The sequence below is a fragment of the Rhinatrema bivittatum genome, chromosome 4 (assembly GCF_901001135.1).
Source record: "Rhinatrema bivittatum chromosome 4, aRhiBiv1.1, whole genome shotgun sequence".
NCBI lineage: Eukaryota > Metazoa > Chordata > Amphibia > Gymnophiona > Rhinatrematidae > Rhinatrema > Rhinatrema bivittatum.
In genome coordinates, this window is record NC_042618.1 from 132,718,841 (window position 1) to 132,737,364 (window position 18,524).

An 18,524-nucleotide genomic window follows, 5' to 3' on the forward strand; every position below is an offset into this window, starting at 1 on the left:
CATGTGAATCCACAGCTGTCACTGCAGAATTACTAGCCAGTGTTATTAAGACAGCAAGGATTCTTTTCATTTCATTAGTGGCAAAGCATAGTGGGTGGGAAGAGTTATTCTTGCAAAGGCACTGTCTCACAGCAAGTACACAGACATGATCGCCACTACCGCCTTTGTAATTTTGTCCTGTGCTGTGCTGCCCACTTCACCTTATTTAATGTTCCCTCCCCCCCCCATCCACCCTTTTTCACCTTGAAATATCACAGGCAGCCATTTTCTTTCGGAAAGTGCCCATGGATTTCCTTCTTCCAAAGCTCCTAGTGGACTCCTGTAAGGATGTTTTCAGATGATCTCTGGATTTGATCAGCCATTTCAATTCCCCTCCAAGCTCAGAGTAGGATTTTGCTCTATGAGTAAAGAACCTGATGCATGTCATTGCAGCTCGAACATGGTCCTGCATAAAGACAGCAGTTAGGAAGGTGATTCTCACACCAGAGAGGTGGCACAGTGACATTTTAGAACTTGAAAATAGAAACAAGGTTTTTAGTCCTGTAACTACTTTTAGTCCTGTAAATACTTTCACAAAGTTTATACAATAAATTTTACATATGACCAAGACAACCTTTCCCAGATAATAGGTAGGATTTTGAGTTGAATTGTTTTGTAGCCCCTTTCATCTGAATATATTCTGAAATGACAATACAAGCGAAGCATCTCTGAATCCAATTAATCTCCTGGAACTGTGAGGTACAGGTTACAGAGGGGATGCTGAAGCAAGGAACTACAAACATATAAAACATTTGATATGTCCCTAACAAACCAACTATCTTTCAATTATGTGACCAAACCACTTTGGAAACCATTACATTTTTTTTTATTTTTTTTTTACAAGCAATATTTCATCACAGATGACTCAAAAGTCAACTATGTTGGCATGGTTCTCTGATAGCGTGATTTAAAACAAGTTCTTTTTCCCCATAACTAGCTCTGTCCAGATTGCACAGTACTCACAAGAACCCTTGCAAGATACTACTAAGGAGCAGTTCCAATGACATAACCATGAAGAGAAATCCCAGGAGGAAGCAAGGCTAATTTCTGTGGGAACGACCTGGAACAGAGTTCCACCAATTCTTTTCAGACTTAATAGGCTGAGTAGCAAGCGTGTTCTGCTCCAGTCCCTCCCCTACAGGGAAGGAGAGGGGAAGTGATGAGCACTAGTGGGCAAAAGATGGCTGGACACTGCTGGTAATGCAAGATCTGTGGGATAAGAAGGAAGAGTGTATTCTCCTATATGTCTGTGACAGAATGAGTGTGTGTGTGTGTGTTTAGGGGAGAGAGAAAGTTCACACCCAGCTCCCATCCCTTGCACAGTTCACACCTGGCCCTGCTCCCTCTTCCCCCAGCTCTAGTGTTTCACTTTCTTTTTGACTACAAATCAAACCCTGAGGAGACAGAAAGCGCTTCAACGCTGCTGTGTTCAATTATCAGCACAGAGATAATACTTAGACTACTTACAGGTCGATGCTATACCATGCACTGGCTGCAGCGCTCTGTTAACCCATGATTGGATGCGCATCCATATCCCCCAGTGCAAAACGGGGGTTAGCGTGTCCAAAACGCGCACGTAGGTAATAGCGCTCATCACATGCAAATGCATGTTGATGAGGCTATTATTGATTCCGCAAAAATAAATAAATAATTGTGTGCCAGAGGTGCACATTTTTACTCTAAAAAATTAATGCCAGCTCTGGAGCTGGTGTTAAGTCTTGAGGAGCCAAAAAAGTGTACAGAAAAGCAGAAAATACTGCTTTTCTGTACTTCCTCTGACTTAATATCGTGGTGATATTAACTCAGTCAAAAAAAAAAAAGCTAGAAATGCCCCAAAAAAACAAATTTAAAGGGTGCCAGTGGTTAGGATAGGAAATCAGATGCTCAATTAATGAGTGTCCATTTTCCTAACCTGCGGCTGTGTACAGGTTAGGTAACGGATGCTCTAAAATTGAGCATCTATTTTCCTAAGGGGCTGACAGCCACCTCTCCTGGGCGCCCGCTGCCGAGGAGGCGCTAGGAGTGCTCAATTTCTCCTAGCACCTCCTTTTTACCGCAGCAGCCCATCTGCATGTAGCATTGGGCGTCCCGGTGAGGTTGATCGGTGCACATTAAGGGAGCAGTGCTCAATCATGAGCGTCCCCCTTTAACATGCACTAATATTGCATCGGCCTGTTAGTGTGAAAATGTCAGCTCATTTAAAACAGTGTGTGAAAATAATATTGCCTGACCCGAGATAACTTGAAGAAAACACCATGCTGAAGTGATGAGAGGGAACGTTCTAGCCATTTTCTTGGTTCACATTCTTAAACAGTGCTTTTTCTTAACATTTGTATAATATACAAATATATTAAAAAAGTAAAATCCAACTCTCCTTTCTGCCCCCTCATCCCCCCCAGCCTAATGCACTTCTCATGACACCTTTGAATTCTGCAGCAGGTAGGAGGCTATATGGCTGAGCTTGGAGGACCTGGATTGTGACATTCTCCTTGAAATAACCAAGTCTGGAACAACTGCAGCAGAAAAGATGAAGCAGAAAACTGTTAAGATAAGTCATGTGTCAAGCTTACCTTCATAAACTGCTGCAGTTCATACAAAGTGTTATAATAATTCTTTTGTTGCAAGTGTTTGCAGGCTGCTATTAGGTAGATGCTAAATTTCTCCAGGCTTGGATCAATATCTTCCAGCAAGTTTTCCAGCAAGTGTAGCTTGCCTTTTTCATAGCTTGGCACAAAAATACCATCAATAAAGATATCACCAGGACAGTCCTACAGCAAGACACAACATTTAAATTTGTTTTTGTTTTTTTTGTTTTAAAAAAATCTAGGACAATTCCAGCTGAAGTTATGCATACAATTATTCTGTAGCTCAAGGTCAGGCATTTACCCAAACTCACTATTAGATTACAAGCACTATTTCAACCACTGTAACCTTGGACCCTTAATGAAGCCCTTTGGGGACATGGAAATATGAATCCTGAATGTAATCAGCTTTCACGTGTCATGAAAGGCAGAATATAAATTAAAAAAAAAAAAGACAAAAGTTACTAGGCTCCAAGTTAAAAAAAAAATGTGTTCAAAGAAAGACAGAAATCTTTATTGAATGGGTCACAGAGTTAAAGCGACTTATTCAGGGGCACATAGTAATTGTAGGAAAGGCGTCTTGAAGACTTCTCCAGACTCAGATCAGTGTTCTAACAACTAGATCACTCCTCTCTAAAAATGGTTCCAAAGGGCTAGCCCAGGTTCCTTCGTGGCAGTGCTGCATACTGTCATGCAGAGGGACTTGCATTTGATTACCTGCTCATATCTTCTGTTCCCTGGGCCAGCCAGGGCTGGGGATGCTGTGCAGGCAACATTTACAGCCCCCGGGGGAGGGGAGAAGTGTCCCAATCATCCTGCAGTGATGATATCTAGTGGCCAGATTCAGAGCCCATGACTGCAGGGCCCTTGGGTTGAGGAATGTGACCGCAATGAATGGGCGAAATTAAATCAAGAGGGGATATAAAACGGGGGGAAAAATCTCCTCAGGCAACACTGGTAATTGCACATTACAGAATCAATGAGCCTCCAATATATCTTTCCAAAAGTAAGAAAGAATGATTACACACCACAATAATCCTAAAACAGCAACTTCCCAGATGAGCCAAATTTGCCTTTAAACACAACATTTTCAACTGGGTGGGTGGGGGAAGCTATAAAAACACTGTCCTTAGACTTGATCCTCAGTCAGTTCTGTATTTAAGAAGGATTTACACCTTAGACTACAGTTTAATCCTTTCAAACTGGAGATCTAATTACATTTGCCCCACCCCCCCTGTTCAGTATATTCTGCTGACAAAGGAAAGGAGGGGAGTATAGTCTCAAGAATGGTGCTAAAGGCAACAGAGTGCTCCATTGTGTAACCCTGTGGTCAGCTGATCCCAGCATACAGCTATCGGAAAACTGCAGAAACAATGACTTTGTAAGTACTGCTTTTACTAAAGAATCAAAGGAGTAGAAAACACAACCGCATTAAAGAGCGTAATAAATATACGAATGAACTAATACTGAGCAGATATGATGAATAAAACTGCAACAGTCAGCCCTAGGAATGAGCCTTGACAAAAAGACGCAAAGAAAATGATCAGGGCACGAATCACTCTCTGTGTCATTCTAGCAGCCTCTTGGGCTCTTTCAAGTGTGAGAACAGCTCTGAGCACTATAACTCAAGCCAAATCCAAAGTGGATTACACTGAGGCACTGTATTTATTTATTTAAAATAATTTCTTAACCACACGTTCCACAGATCTCCCTGTCCCCAGAGGGCTCACAATCTAAGTTTTACACAGGATAGCAGGATACACAGCACCCAGTCCCAGACACTGATTTATCGCTGGGGTTCCACTGTGAACAAACCCATAACCAAACAGATTGAGTGACAGTGAAAAACCCTTTCCCCTGGGGTGAGCTGTTGAAGGAAGCCAGAACTGGTTCTCCTTCCTCAGGACATGGCTTGAACAGTATTATCTGTGAATGTTATTTTGTAAGCCACTTAGAATACTAGATAATGCAGCATAGGAATGTCCTAATAAAGCAAATGTTGCTTACCTGTAACAGGTGTTCTCACAGGACAGCAGGATGTTAGTCCTCACATATGGGTAACATCACAGGATGGAGCCCAATCACGGAATACTTTTGTCAAAGTTTCTAGAACTTTGACTGGCACCTACTGGGCATGCCCAGCATGGCACTATACCTGCAGCCAGCAGGGGTCCCCCTTCAGTCTTGTTTAAAGCTTATAGGAAGTGCCAAAAATCTTACTAGATAAACGAAGCTTGACCGACGTGCCGCAAATGCGCAGTAGAGACCAGCTCTACCGCGCATGTGCGGGCGAGGACGTCGGTCTGAGCCAGCATCAGAAAGAAAAAAAATGGCGGCGTCCAGTGGCAGCAGCGGGCGGCGGCGGTACCGGCAGCGGGCGGCGACGGCGGTAGCGAGCGGCGGCGGTAGCGACGGCGGTAGCGGGCGGCGGTAGCGACGGCGGTAGCGGGCGGTAGCGGGCGGCGGTAGCGGCCAGTAGCGAGGGAGGGAGAAGAGAGAGAGAGGGAGGGACGGACTGAGTGGGAGGGAGGGACGGAGAGAGAGAGTGGGAGGGAGTGACTGAGTGGGAGGGAGGGATTGAGTGAGTGGGAGGGAGGGATTGAGTGAGGGGGAGGGACTGAGGGGGAGGGACTGAGTGAGAGGGAGGGAGTGGGACTGAGTGAGAGGGAGTGGGACTGGGAGAGAGAGGGAGGGAGAGGGACTGAGGAAGAGTGAGTGGGACTGAGTGAGTGAGAGGGAGGGAGAGAGGGGGGAGAGGGAGGGACTGAGTGGGAGGGAGGGATTGAGTGAGGGGGAGGGAGGGGGGACTGAGTGAGAGGGAGTAAGTGGGACTGGGGGAGGGAGGGGGGACTGAGTGAGAGGGAGTGAGTGGGACTGAGGGAGGGAGTGGGACTGAGGGAGAGAGAGGGAGGGAGTGGGACGGAGGGAGAGGACGGAGGGAGTGGGACTGAGTGAGAGGGAGGGAGAGAGGGGGGAGGGAGTGAGTGAGAGGAGAGGGAGGGTGGGGAGGAGTGGGTGAGGGAGGGAGGGAGGGAGGTAGGGGGTGGTGAAGAGTGAGGGGAGAGAGAATGAGGGGGAGGTGAGAGACAGAGGGATGTAGCCCGTTTTAACGGGCTTAACGGCTTGTAAAATAATAAAACGTAACAAACCCAACATCGTGGGGTAGCGGGCGGGTTTCGTGAGGACTAACATCCTGCTGTCCTGTGAGAACACCTGTTACAGGTAAGCAACATTTGCTTTCTCACAGGACAAGCAGGATGGTAGTCCTCAAATATGGGTGAGTACCGAGCTGAGGATGTCCGAGAATGCACCAAATGTACCCAAAGACGTGCAACAGGCACAACAACTAGGGTGGAATTTGGTAGAGGGCATCCTGAACCCTAACGGGCAGGCGGAAGGGTGATGGTACATCAAGTTGCAAAAAGGTTGCGCAAGACAGATTGGCCAAAGATGGAATCTTGTCTTCCAGCCTTGTCTAAACAATAGTGGGCTGTGAAGATATGGAGAGAACTCCAGGTAGCAGCCCTACAAATATCAGGAAGCAGCACCGAGCGCAGGTGCCCTGACAGAGTGTGCTTTAACACGGTCTTGAAGTGGAATGCCTGTTTGCTGATAGCAAAAGGATATGCAGTCCACTAACCAGGAGTAGAGAGTCTGCTTACCCACAGGGTATCCCAATTTGATGGAATGGAAAGAGACAAAACAATTGAGTGCTTTTCCTTGGGGCAGCTGTACAGTCTAGATAGAACGCTAGAGCCCGTTTACAGTCAAGGGTATGCAGAGCCTGTTCTCCTGGATTGGAGTGGGGCCTGGGAAAGAAGGTAGGTAGTATAATGGATTGATTAATGTGAAACTCCGATACTACCTTAGGTAAGAACTTAGGGTGTGGAGAACTGCCCGATCGTGCTGAAGTTTAGTTTAAGGTGGATAGGTAACTAGGGCCTGTAACTCACTAACTCTGCGAGCAGATGTTATTGCCAAAAGAAAAATCACTTTCCATGTGAGATAGCGAAGATCACAGGATTGAAGAGGCTCGAATGGTGGTTTCATGAGCCGTCCCAAAACTAGATTGAGGTCCCAAGAAGAGGCCGGAGGGCGCAGTGGAGGCTTGAGGTGGAGCAAGCCTTTCAGAAAACGTGTTATTTTATTTATTTAACGTTTTTTATATACCGATAACCGTTTGCACATCGTATCGGTGTACATTTAACTCAAAACATGGTAGGCAGAGCCTTTACATAGAACAGTAACTATAACAATTAAAAGTTGCAAGGCATAACAAGAGCAAAGGTATTGCGAAGGAGAGAGTAAACAATAATTATAATAGTTGTGAACTAATGTACAGTATATTTACAAGAAAGAATATTTACAAGAGAGTCAGTCATCTGGACAAATGGATTTCATACATTATATGGAGGGAGTAGAGTGTTACAAGGGGTTGTACTGAAATAGGAATATCACAGACACCTTTATGGAAGGCGGCCACCGCACTGACATGCATTCTGATGGAGGAAGTTTTTAGACCTGATGACAAGTGCCAGAGATAGTCTAGAAACTTCATGGTGGAACAGGTAAAGGGATCAAGGGACTGAGAAGAACACCATGACTTAAACCTGTTCCATTTGTAAGAATAAGATTTTCTTGTGGAAGGCTTCCGTGAAGCAATCAGGACACGGGAAACGGGCTCTGAAAGGTTAAGTGGCTGAATGATTAACCTTTCAACATCCAGGCAGTCAGGGACAAGGCCTGAAGATTGGGATGGCGAAGCCACCCGTCGTTCTGAGTGATATGGAGCGGGTCTTTCCCCAGGGGAATGTGCCTGCGACTGGAGAGATCCTGAAGAATCGGAAACCACACTTGGCGTGGCCAGTGAGGTGCTATCAGGATCATACTTCCCTTGCCTGACGTAGCTTTACGAGAGTCTTTGAGAGAAGCGGAAATGGAGGGAATGCATATAGGAGACCGGTTGCCCATGAGAGGGAGAATGCATCTCTTGGCTGTGAGTGTTGGCTGCGAGTGAGAGCAAAAGTTCCCTATCTTGCGATTTTGAGGCGACGTAAAGAGGTCTATGTGGGGATAGCCCCAACGTTGGAATATTAAGTCTGCTACTGTGGGTTGAGGGACCACTCGTGTGGTTGAAAGGCGCGACTCAGCTTCTCTGCCAACACATTGTCCACTCCCAGCAAGTAGGTGGCCCTGAGGTACATCAAGTGGGAGAGGGCTTCCGCCCATATCTGTGCCGCTTCCTGACACAGTAGGTAGGAGCCCGTCCCTCCCTGTTTGTTGATGTACCACATGGCCACCTGGTTGTCCATTTGAATCAGGATGACCTGGTTGGAAAGGCGATCCTGAAACACCCTGAGAGCATATCTGATTGCTCGCAGCTCCAGGAAATTGATTTGGTGTTTGGCTTCCTCTGGAGACCAAGCTCCTTGGGTTTGCAAATTGGCCACATGTGCTCCCCAGCCAAGGCTGGAAGCATTGGTGGTTAGAATTATTTGAGGGCCTGGAGCCTGGAAGGGTAGGCCCTGGAGGAGACTGACCTGATTTTTCCACCAGGCTAGAGACCGACGAAGTGGATCGGTGATGTGGACAATGGTCGATAGTGGTTGGACGGATTGAGTCCATTGTGACTTTAGAGTCCACTGCATGACTCTCATGGCCAAGCGGGCCATTGGGGTAACCTGTACTGAGGACACCATGTGTCCCAGCAGGATGACAAAGTGGCATGCAGTTGAGCGGTGCGAGTGTGCAAGAGTGAGAGCTCACTGTCTCGGCAGAAAAGCCTTGCTTGAAAGGTGTCCAAGTCTGCCCCATGAAGGACAAAGTTTGAGAACTACGAGAAATCCTAGCGAAATCAGAGTGTGTAAGGTGAGATGTAGGGACGACAGAGCAGCTTGCTGAGTGGGAGCCCTGATCAACCAGTTGTCCAGATAGGGGTAGACGTGAACATCTTGAGTCCTGAGGAAGGCTGCTACTACTACAAGGCACTTGGTGAAGACTCATGGTGCAGATGCCAGGCCGAATGGTAGCACTCGGTACTGATAATGCTTGGAGCCTACCAGAAATCTGCAATGAAATGGAGTTATTGCAATGTGTGTGTATACGTCCTGGAGATCTAGAAAGCAGAGCCAATCCCCTCTTTGCAGAAGAGGAAGGAGGGAACCCACGGTTACCATCTTGAACTTTTCTCGGTGGAGGTACTTGTTGAGGGCACTTAGGTCCAGAATTGGACGAACGCCACCTGATTTTTTGGGGATTAGAAAGTACCGGGAATAGAATCCTAGGCCTTGTTGGGAGTAGGGCACTGCTTCTATTGCTCTGGACTGGAGGAGGAGGGAAACCTCCTGCTCTAGAAGTGGTGAGTGGTCGGATGTTCCCCACGTCAGCTGAGGTGGGGAGTCCGGTGGGATGGAGAGAAAGTTCAGGTGATAACCTTGAGAGATTATGGCAAGGACCCACTGGTCTGAGGTGATTGTGTGCTACCTGTTGTTGAAATGGCACAATCGACCTCCCGCTGGTATCTGAGGCAGTGGAAGTTGGCTGCTGCTCTCTATGCAGGTGTCAAAAGCCGGAAGCAGGGCCCAGCTGAAGAGCTGCTTGCGGCTTTTGTTTCTGAAGTTGACCTTTTGGAAAGGTCTCATGGAACGAGTTCTAGATGGTGGTGGATAGGACTTCTTTGGACAGAAGAATGACTTTTTAGTATCCTTCCTGAATGGCTGTTTGAAGGAATACTCAGGAGGCATCAGAGAGAGCTGGCGAAGGGTCTCATGATGCTCCTTGAGTTCCGCCACCGTTTGCTGAATCTGTTCGCCAAACAGATTGTCTCATATGCAGGGCAGGTCAGACAATCTGTCTTGTACTTCAGGGCACAAGTCTGAAGACGTAAGCCAGGCCCATCTTCTTGCAGAAATAGCAGCTGCCAAGACCCTGGAAGCAGTGTCAAAGATATCATAAGAGGTACTTACCTCATGCTTCCCTGCCTCAAAACTTTTGAGTACCAGGGTTTGACACTGTTCCTGAAATTGTTGAGGCAGGGACTCTGCAAAGTTTTGTATCTGCTGGAATAAGACCCTATTATATTGGGTCACATACAGCTGATAAGATGCGATTTGAGAGATGAGCATTGATCCCTGGAAGACACACCGGTCAATGGCATCCAGGAATTTCTGCTCCTTACCTGGGGGGAAGGAAGAATGGGGTTTTGAACGTCGTGCCCTCTTTTGGGCAGATTCTACAACTACAGATTGCTGATCCAGCTGAGGTTTCTGGAACCCTGGGGCTGACTGTACCAAGTACTTGCCAGGTTCTTATGGCCTGGATTGGCCACTGTTGGAAACAGGATGCTGGGCTTGATGGACCCTTGGTCTGATCCAGTATGGCATGTTCTTATGTAAGTGGTATCTGCCTTCCAGTTGACTGGGGCTACAGAACCAGGGTATTCCCAGTTCTTTTTGAGAAGATCCAAAAGAACCTGGTGAATAGGGATGGAGGTTATTTCCTTGGGAGCATCCAGGAATTGTAACAGCTCCATCATTTGATGCCTATCATCTTGCTCAGTCTGTAATTGGAAGGGAACCATTTCAGATATTTCCTTCACAAAATTTATGAAGGACAAGTCCTCTGGAGGAGAACGCTTCCTACTTTCAGTAGGAGAAGGTGGCAATAGCAAATCATTGGTGTCTTGAGATGAATCGTCAGTCCAGGTGTCATAGGGATCAGCACCTGTCCCTCTAGGAACCCGAGAAGGACGGGACAATGGTATTCCTGAAGGTCTTGGTCTAAGCTCTGAAGGCATCGAGGGAAGTAATGGAAGCACCGATGAAGGCATCGAGGGCACCGGTGCAAGCATCAAGGGCATCGATGGATGGATCGGTGGCGCTGATGGCCGCATCGGAATCGATGGCTGAGGCATCGGCAGGACTCCTGATGGAGGGATGCGGAATGGTGTTTCTCCTCCCAATGACAGAGTAAGCGGAGAAGGCACCGGAGCCATCGGTGACCCTAGATCCATCAGTGGAAAAGCGGCTATAAGTGCTTCCAACTTCGAGAGCAGAGATGCCAACGCTGCCGGAATGGGATCGATGGTCGGTGCCGGGGGAACTTGGAATCTATGCATCGCCTTATCGATGGCCTCCTGAACCATCCGGTCCAGTTCTTTACGGAGACCTGGAGCAATCAGCCCCGGCTCCGGAAGGGAAGAAGGAGGCAGAGGCATAGCCGGAGGGACCACCGTTAAAGGCAGAGTCGCAGCTCCCGATACCGTCCGGGTGAGGGTTGCCTCGGTGACCCGGTCTCAGAAATGGTCGATGCCTTTTCTGGACGGGGTCTCTTCGATGGCGGCTCGGACGATGGCGAGGTCGATGATTTTCCTTCCTCGATGGTCCAAAACTTCCGATGTCGATGTTTCTCTCTACAATCCCCTTGGTCCTGAGGGGGAGTAGAAGTAGTCGAAGGCCGAGAAGTTGTCGGACGGTCACCGGCTGGTGGCTGATACTGGCGCGAAGTGGACGGTGCCGGTTCAGACGACGTTGATGCAATAGACGGCATCTGAGTTTGAGAACGAAAGAGAAGTTCCATTTTCTCCATTCTGGCCTTGCAACCTTTTGGTGTCATTAAGGCACATTTGGTGCAAGTTAGGACATCATGCTCGCACCCGAGACACATTACACAGACTTTATGAGGGTCTGTTATGGACATGGTGCGAGTACAGTCCGGGCACCGACGGAACCCCGAAGCCATGGCCTTTGAAAAATTGAGCCACGGTGCGGTCAACGGCCAGTAGGCCGTGAGAGCCAAACTCAACGGGAATCGACTGAAAATGGGTAAACAACTTACCAGAGTACCGCAGAGTAAAACATTCGAAAGAAGGACCCCCCGTGGGGTATGAAAGTTTTTAGTAATTCTGTGAGGAAAATTCCTGTCCGGAATCTGTGGAGCTCCTTAGCCCACGTAGCTACTGCTGCGCGGAAAAAAGAAGACTGAAGGGGGACCCCTGCTGGCTGCAGGTATAGTGCCATGCTGGGCATGCCCAGTAGGTGCCAGTCAAAGTTCTAGAAACTTTGACAAAATTGTTCCGTGATTGGGCTCCATCCTGTGATGTCACCCATATGCGAGGACTACCATCCTGCTTGTCCTGTGAGAAATAAATATACACTCACTGATAAGTCAGTTAGCAGCCAAAATCATCAGTCCACCTTTTCTAATCTATTTCCTTCCTGAATCAAAAATGTGAAGTGTTTAAAGTCTCCATCTACTTGGCTGCGCCCACTATTCTGGATCTCAATAAAAATGTGGTTTTACTGTGCTGTCTGCTACCAAAAATGATACATGAATGTACCAATACCCTACAGGTACATTAAGCAGATCAGGCATGACCTTAGAGGAATGTTTTAAACATGTGGAGTGTGGCAACAAACAGTTCACTCTAAATATTTCAATCAGATGTGAAAATATGGAGACATTTAGTCTTGGCTCTTAATTTTTTTTCTTTGAATTCTGCTAGATCAGTGCAGGCATGTGGGTTTATACCTCCCTGCTAGCAGTTGGAGTCAGAGTCCTGCAAAATTTGTGACATCACCAATAACATAAGATGGTGAGGCTCAAGCAAGTACAGGTATCCTGTATTTTGTCATTAGCAGATAGTGGCAGTTCTAGACTGGTGTAGCAGGTTTCTAGGTTTTATCCTATGGCTTTACCTGGTACAGTGTGTCTTTAGCTCCATCCCTAGGGCAACAGTTTTGGCTGTTTTCCAAACTGAGCAAGATTAAGCTCTTGGGGCAACAGCTTGTCAGCTATTTCCCTAGTTGAGCAGGCTGTGGGCCTCGTCCCAGGTTTTCTGTGCCAGGTTGAGCAAGCCCCGCTATTCAGCTCCCAGGATCCCTTCGGGATCTGGTTGAGTTTGGAGGCAGTGGGCTAATCCAGGAATGATTCTTCTAGCCAAATGTCTCCTCTGGGGTTTCTTCACCTTTCCCCACCAAATCTGTTTTCTGCTTTTGAGTAAAGTTCATTGAAAAAAAAACAAAACCCCAAAACTGGTCAGCATGCATTAGTTGCAATTGGACATCAGGCATGCAGGGTTAAAGTGGATCAGAGGCTCCTTGGGGGGAGGGGGGGATCTCAGCCCAGCCCCCTAAACAGGTTTGTCCTGTAGGTTTCTAGGCTTACTATTAGGCTCAACACACTGGTTTCTGTGCCTTACCTTATTTAACAAATGCAACAGTGCTTCCTTCATGCAGTCTTGCCTCATGTAAAATGCTATGATTGCCAGGTTGGTGCCATATGTGTGCAGGTAAAACAAGCACTCCTTGTAGTAGGTGTTATTCTGGATCTTTCCTTCTAGCACTGCTCCAGACCATAAACTATGGGTATTCAGTGAAGCCTCCAGCTCCTTCAGTGTGGCAAAGTAGCCATCATCCTTCTGGAAAGTCAACAGGTTAGTTAGTAGTGATAAAGGACAAAGTCTTTTTCTAATTCTCTATCCTTCACTGCTGATGATAGGATAAACATCCTCTTAACCACATTATTCACCTCCATAGAATTCTGTGGTTTTATTATGTTAAGTATCAGATTCAAATTTCAGTACAATATGGCAAAAATACTGAGCAGTTCCCACATTATATGAATTTGCCTTTCTGTTGGTCTTATTCTTGATTCTGTTTTGTTTACTCACTTTCTTTTTACATTTATTAGATGAGTATGTTACCCATAAATATAGCAACACTGTATACAATGTTAATCTAATCCACTTCCCTTCTAAATTATAACAGGAGCTTCTGGTTTAAATAAAAAAAAAATCCCAATTATTCCCCCCCCCCACCCAATGGAAAAAAAAAGAAAATAGTATTCAATAAATACTAGAAAATCTTACCATCCTTTGGGGTAGATTGATGGGGGTGGGGGAAGACAGTGATAGTGAAAGGGAACACAAAGCAATTTATTTTATGCAGCCACAAAAATCTCTAAATTAGCTATAAAATAAACTAAATTTATGTTTTAGAAACATCTAAAATTAGAAGCCCTAATTATAATATATCCCCCTCTCCCTCAAGTTCCCCCATGCATTTTCTTTACTGGCCATGACTTCAGGAATAGGCTAGACTTTGAAATAACTACAAATAAACCAATTCTCTGTATCAAAGCAATAACTTCATGGGGCATGCAGCAGTCATCCCACACAAAAAGAATAAAGGTCAACTAGTTTTGTAATTAATGAAGTTACACAAAAATAAATCAAGAGAATCTTGATAAATTAAAGTAGACACACTGATTATTCAGGAAACAATACAATAAAATTAAAGGGAAAAAAAAAAACAATTGAGGCCTCCCAATTGTTACAATCCTATTAGTCCACAATTAAAAAAAAAAAAAAAAAAAGGGGGGGGGGAAGGAGGGAACTAGGAAATTAGGATCATACAAGGAAAAAAAGAAAAATGCAAAAGGTGACACGCCCAGCTAGATCTATTCAAGGATACATCATCTAACACCAAGATGACATACCAACCCCTTTAAACAGTAATAACCACTTGTATAGGAGAAAACTTGTTGTTAATAAACATTCTTAGCTGCTTTGGATCTGTAAAAATATATACCTAACATTTTTACTTTTGATCCGGTATTTATTTGGATAAAAACTCAGCATCTAAGGCCAGTACGGCTATTTGACCCCACCCAATAATCAGCCCAAATGTGGTACTGACCTTCCTTCTAGAGTTACTTCTATGGGTGCATTTAGGATAAGTTGTGCTTTCACACATTTTCTTTGGCTCTAACCCCTGCCTCTACCTGCCAGCCTCAAGTTAAAAAGCAGGTGGGCAGAGCAACACACCCACCGCCAAAATCTGCTGCAATGCCTTTAACATGTCATTGTATAGTTTCAGCAGCAGCACCAGTCATCCTCTTTCTCAAACCCCCCCCCCCCCCCCCCCCCCCCCAATATCACTGTCCACACCAGTATCCCTCTCTCTCAATCTCCCCCCACCCAACCCCAGTAATCTGTCTCAAACCCCTTTTCTCCCCTGGAGCACTCCATCTCAACCCTTCTTGCATCCCCCTCTCCCCATCCCCACCAAAGCAATCTCTCTCTTAACCCATCCCAGTCTCTTTTACCATGCTCGCCTCCTGCTTCCGCTGGATGCTAAACAGCTTTGTAACTGCATGGGCAACAGACAGTGCCTTCTCTTTGGTTTGCACAGATGTGGATGAACCAGTTTCCTTCTCCTGTTCCCACTGGCTTGCCCACGCCTCCTGACATCACCGGATGGATTATGGATGCAGACATCAGCGTCCCCTATGACAGCTGCTGAAACTGAGTCCCATTGGCCTGCCAGTGCCATAGGAACTATCTCTTAATTGGCGACCTGATGCCTAAGGTTTGTCAAGCCTTGGGCTAACTGGTACTTGGCTTGGGCTCCCATCCACCCAATTGCAGTATCAGTCTAGGTCAGGGATACTCAAACCAGTCCTATGGGCATCCCCAGCCGGTCGGGTTTTTAGGATATCCCTAATGATTAATTAAGCATGATATTTGCATGCACTACCTCCTGTGTATGCAAATATTTCTTATGTATATTCATTAGGGATATCTTGAAAACCCAACTGGGTCAGGGGGCCCACAGGACCGGTTTGAGCACGCCTGGTCTAGATTACCCAAGATTCTGGACTCTCTCAACTGACACTTGTAAAAGGTTACATTTACATTGTTTAGCCAATGGCCAAGTTGTACATTTGCCTTGACCATATGTCAAAAGAATTGAATGTATTTAGTGTTTGTGAAAGGTGACAAGAGCACTGAAAACAGAAATCCCCCATTTATCCACAGCACAGGTACAGCACAGTTGAATTTCACCCATACTGCCCTGACAAGGTGCCTCAGCCCTGTTCTGGGGGAACCTCCTCTGTGGGTGAGAGGGTAATCCAGTCTCGGGCCTCTTCTGAGACTGATGCTAACTGGCACCATTGTTGAAGAACAGCAACTCTCTTTACACAGGCCATCTAAGTCCCTACCAACCTAAGCTGAATCTGAACCAGTGACCTTGGGGTTAAAAGGCTCTATAATACTATTAAAATTCCCTTGAACTATCCAGTGCTCAAGGTAAATGAATGTATTGTGGGTAGCACTTGCCAGCAGTTCATTTTGCTTGCAAACCAGGACACTGCCTTCTTACCATGGGCAGGATGGGTCTTATTGCAGACTCCAAATACTGGATCACATCCTGGAGCAACCTTGAGCCCTGGTTTAGCTGATTTAGATCATATGGAACTCGCAGACACCTGCTGAGCTTGCTCCGAGCACCAGTCAAATCGTCCACTTTGAGGCAAGCCAATCCCCAGGCATGCCACACACCATTGGGATCCAGCCCAGTCTTTGTGGAAACCTATTTCAAAAATCCATGCAGGAAACAAGAATTATTCAGACAAAAAAGGAGAAGAACTCAACATCCCCAATCTTAAAGATGCTGCCATCATCCCAGTTACTTTGTAACATGGATATACCTATCCTGCTAAATTAATCAGGATATTCAGTGGCACGGCAGCACTGCTGAATATACCTGGCTATCTTAAAGCTAGCTGGATAAGTATATTCTGTTGCGAGGCAGTGCCGCTGAATACTCCAGTTAAGTAAGTCAGATAGATGTATCCATGTTACAAAGTACTTCCCGCAAAAGCCTCCTGTCTGCCCCCGATGAATATCACCGTTTCAGTTATCCATCTAAATGTCTTTTGAATATCAACCTCCACATTTCTACAATGAATCAATGGAGGAGATGACCAGAAGTACCAAGGGGAAAAATACTTAGCAGTACTTCTGCTTTAAGACAGACATTTTCTTAGTATCTTAATTCAAACATCTATGAGACAAAGAAGAAATCAACAAACAAAAAATTAATTTAAGACTAAACAAACATTTTCAAATAAGGACTTGGCTATTTGTTTAGGACCAGATGTACTAAATGTTTTTGCCTAGTACATCAACTCCAGGGAGGGCAATAATAGAAGCCATTTCTTTGGGTGAAACCCTATTTTACCTAAGTGAATTATTTTTATTATTATTGCCCACCCTATATGTGGTTAAAAGTACCAGCTTATGTTGGTAGCACAGGTAAAACAAGTTTGCTCACCGTAAACTGTGTTTTCCATAAAACTTTACCTGTGTAAAATCTTCAGAGGCTTTCCTGGGGAGCAAGGTTTGGTCATGGGAGGAATTTCAAGGAGTAATGGAACAAATAAGACTACCCATCCAGATTTGCCTTAAAAAGGCAAATGAAAATTTGTGTGGGTACTTTCAGGCTGATGCAATACCAGGCACTCAACACTCAACTGGATGCGCGTCTATAACCCCCCCGATGCAAAACGGGGGTTAGCGCATCCAAAGCACACATCCAACCTACATGTAGCTAATAGCACTCATCACACGTAAATTCAAGTTTATGAGGCTATTAGCTATTTCCCCCAATGCAAAAAAAAAAATGTGCACCCAATGTGCACATTTTTTACCCTCAAAATTTAACGCCTGACCTGGAGCAAGCATTAATTCTTAAGGAGCTCAAAAAGTTTACAGAAAAGCAGAAAATACTGCTTTTCTGTAGTTCCTCTGAGTTAATATCACCACAACATTAAGTCGGAGGAACCGAAGGAGAACTTTAAAAAAAAAAAAAAAATTAAAAAAAAAAAGTGTGCTAGCAGTCAGGTTAGGAAAAGGCATGTTCAATTAACGAGCGTCCATTTTCCTAACTTGTGGCTGAGCACAGGTTAGGAAAATGGACGCTCTCCCTCTCCTGGGGGCCTGTTGCCGAGGAGGCCCTAGGGGCGCACAATTTCCCCTTGCACCTCTTTACTGCGCAGTCCATTTAAAATATTACATCAGGCGCCCCAGAGAGGTGCATTGGCGCTTGTTGGGAGAGGGGGCACTCAATCATGAGCTCCTGTTTTCCGTGTGCTGATATTGCATTGGCCAGTTTGAGGGTCAAAAATCAGAGTAAAACTAAACAGGTAGTTTTGTTTTGATTATTTTGGCAAACTATGGGCAAAAACTACTCATGGGGTCTGCCGAATTGCAGAGTTATTAGATTCCAGGAACTGTCATATAATCTTTCTGCAGGTCAGTAAGGAGAAAAATGAAAACTGTTTTCTTTACTGAATGCATGCATTCCATCCTCCCACTGCCACCTTCTATTACCTCAACAGCTAACTGGTAATACTCTGCTTCCAAAAGACGATTCCTTAATTTTATCACTGCTGCAGGCTGAAAAATTTCATCTAGAGATGGTATGTAGCGATAGGTAGCAGCTAGTAAAATCTTCAGCAAATCCAGCTTGCTAAAATAACTATTTCAAAGAAAAAGAAAAGCAATATATATCATCATGACTAGGTTTAGAGTTCAATCTTTTTTACTGATTTAGCAATAAAAATAAAGAGAATAAAATTACAGTTATAACAACTTAAACTAAAAGAAAATTGAAAAATATTACATGGTCTTGTACTGGATTCAAGAAGGTCTTTCATGGATTTCTGTATTGCATGTTTTGTTTTGTTTTTTTAAATTTAACTTAGCCCTTACAGCAGCTTCAAATCTATAAAATAGAGACAGTATTCCACCAAAAAGTACTATTTAATAGACATCTTTCCAATTGCTAAGTATCATCTGTAATGCAAGTGCAATGAGAATATCCAATAATTTACACTGGTTAGAAGACAGACTATCTTGACATTTATATGCTCCCAAAATAACAGTCTTATAATCAATGGATTGACAAAGAGAAAAGTTTGGTTATGAAGTCTCATATTTGAGTCCAGAAAGATTTAATCTTGATACAATCATATAAATTGTAATGTACCATCTGTAATTCCACAATGCCAACATAAACTAGATGAACGTAAATCCACTCTAAATAATTTAACATTGGC

General features: G+C 45.1%; 1 protein-coding gene across 2 annotated transcripts in view; it reads right to left on the reverse strand.

Annotated features, from left to right (window-relative positions):
• Positions 1-18,524, reverse strand: part of ZFYVE26 (zinc finger FYVE-type containing 26) — a 269,914-nt gene that overhangs the window by 29,191 nt on the left and 222,199 nt on the right. For both annotated transcript variants that reach the window (XM_029598857.1, XM_029598858.1), the window contains 5 exons: positions 17,797-17,944; positions 15,785-15,994; positions 12,820-13,038; positions 2,610-2,807; positions 243-445 (listed from right to left, as the gene is read on the reverse strand). In XM_029598857.1, the coding sequence (XP_029454717.1) occupies positions 243-445; positions 2,610-2,807; positions 12,820-13,038; positions 15,785-15,994; positions 17,797-17,944 (978 nt within the window). The remainder of the gene's footprint in view (positions 1-242; positions 446-2,609; positions 2,808-12,819; positions 13,039-15,784; positions 15,995-17,796; positions 17,945-18,524) is intronic.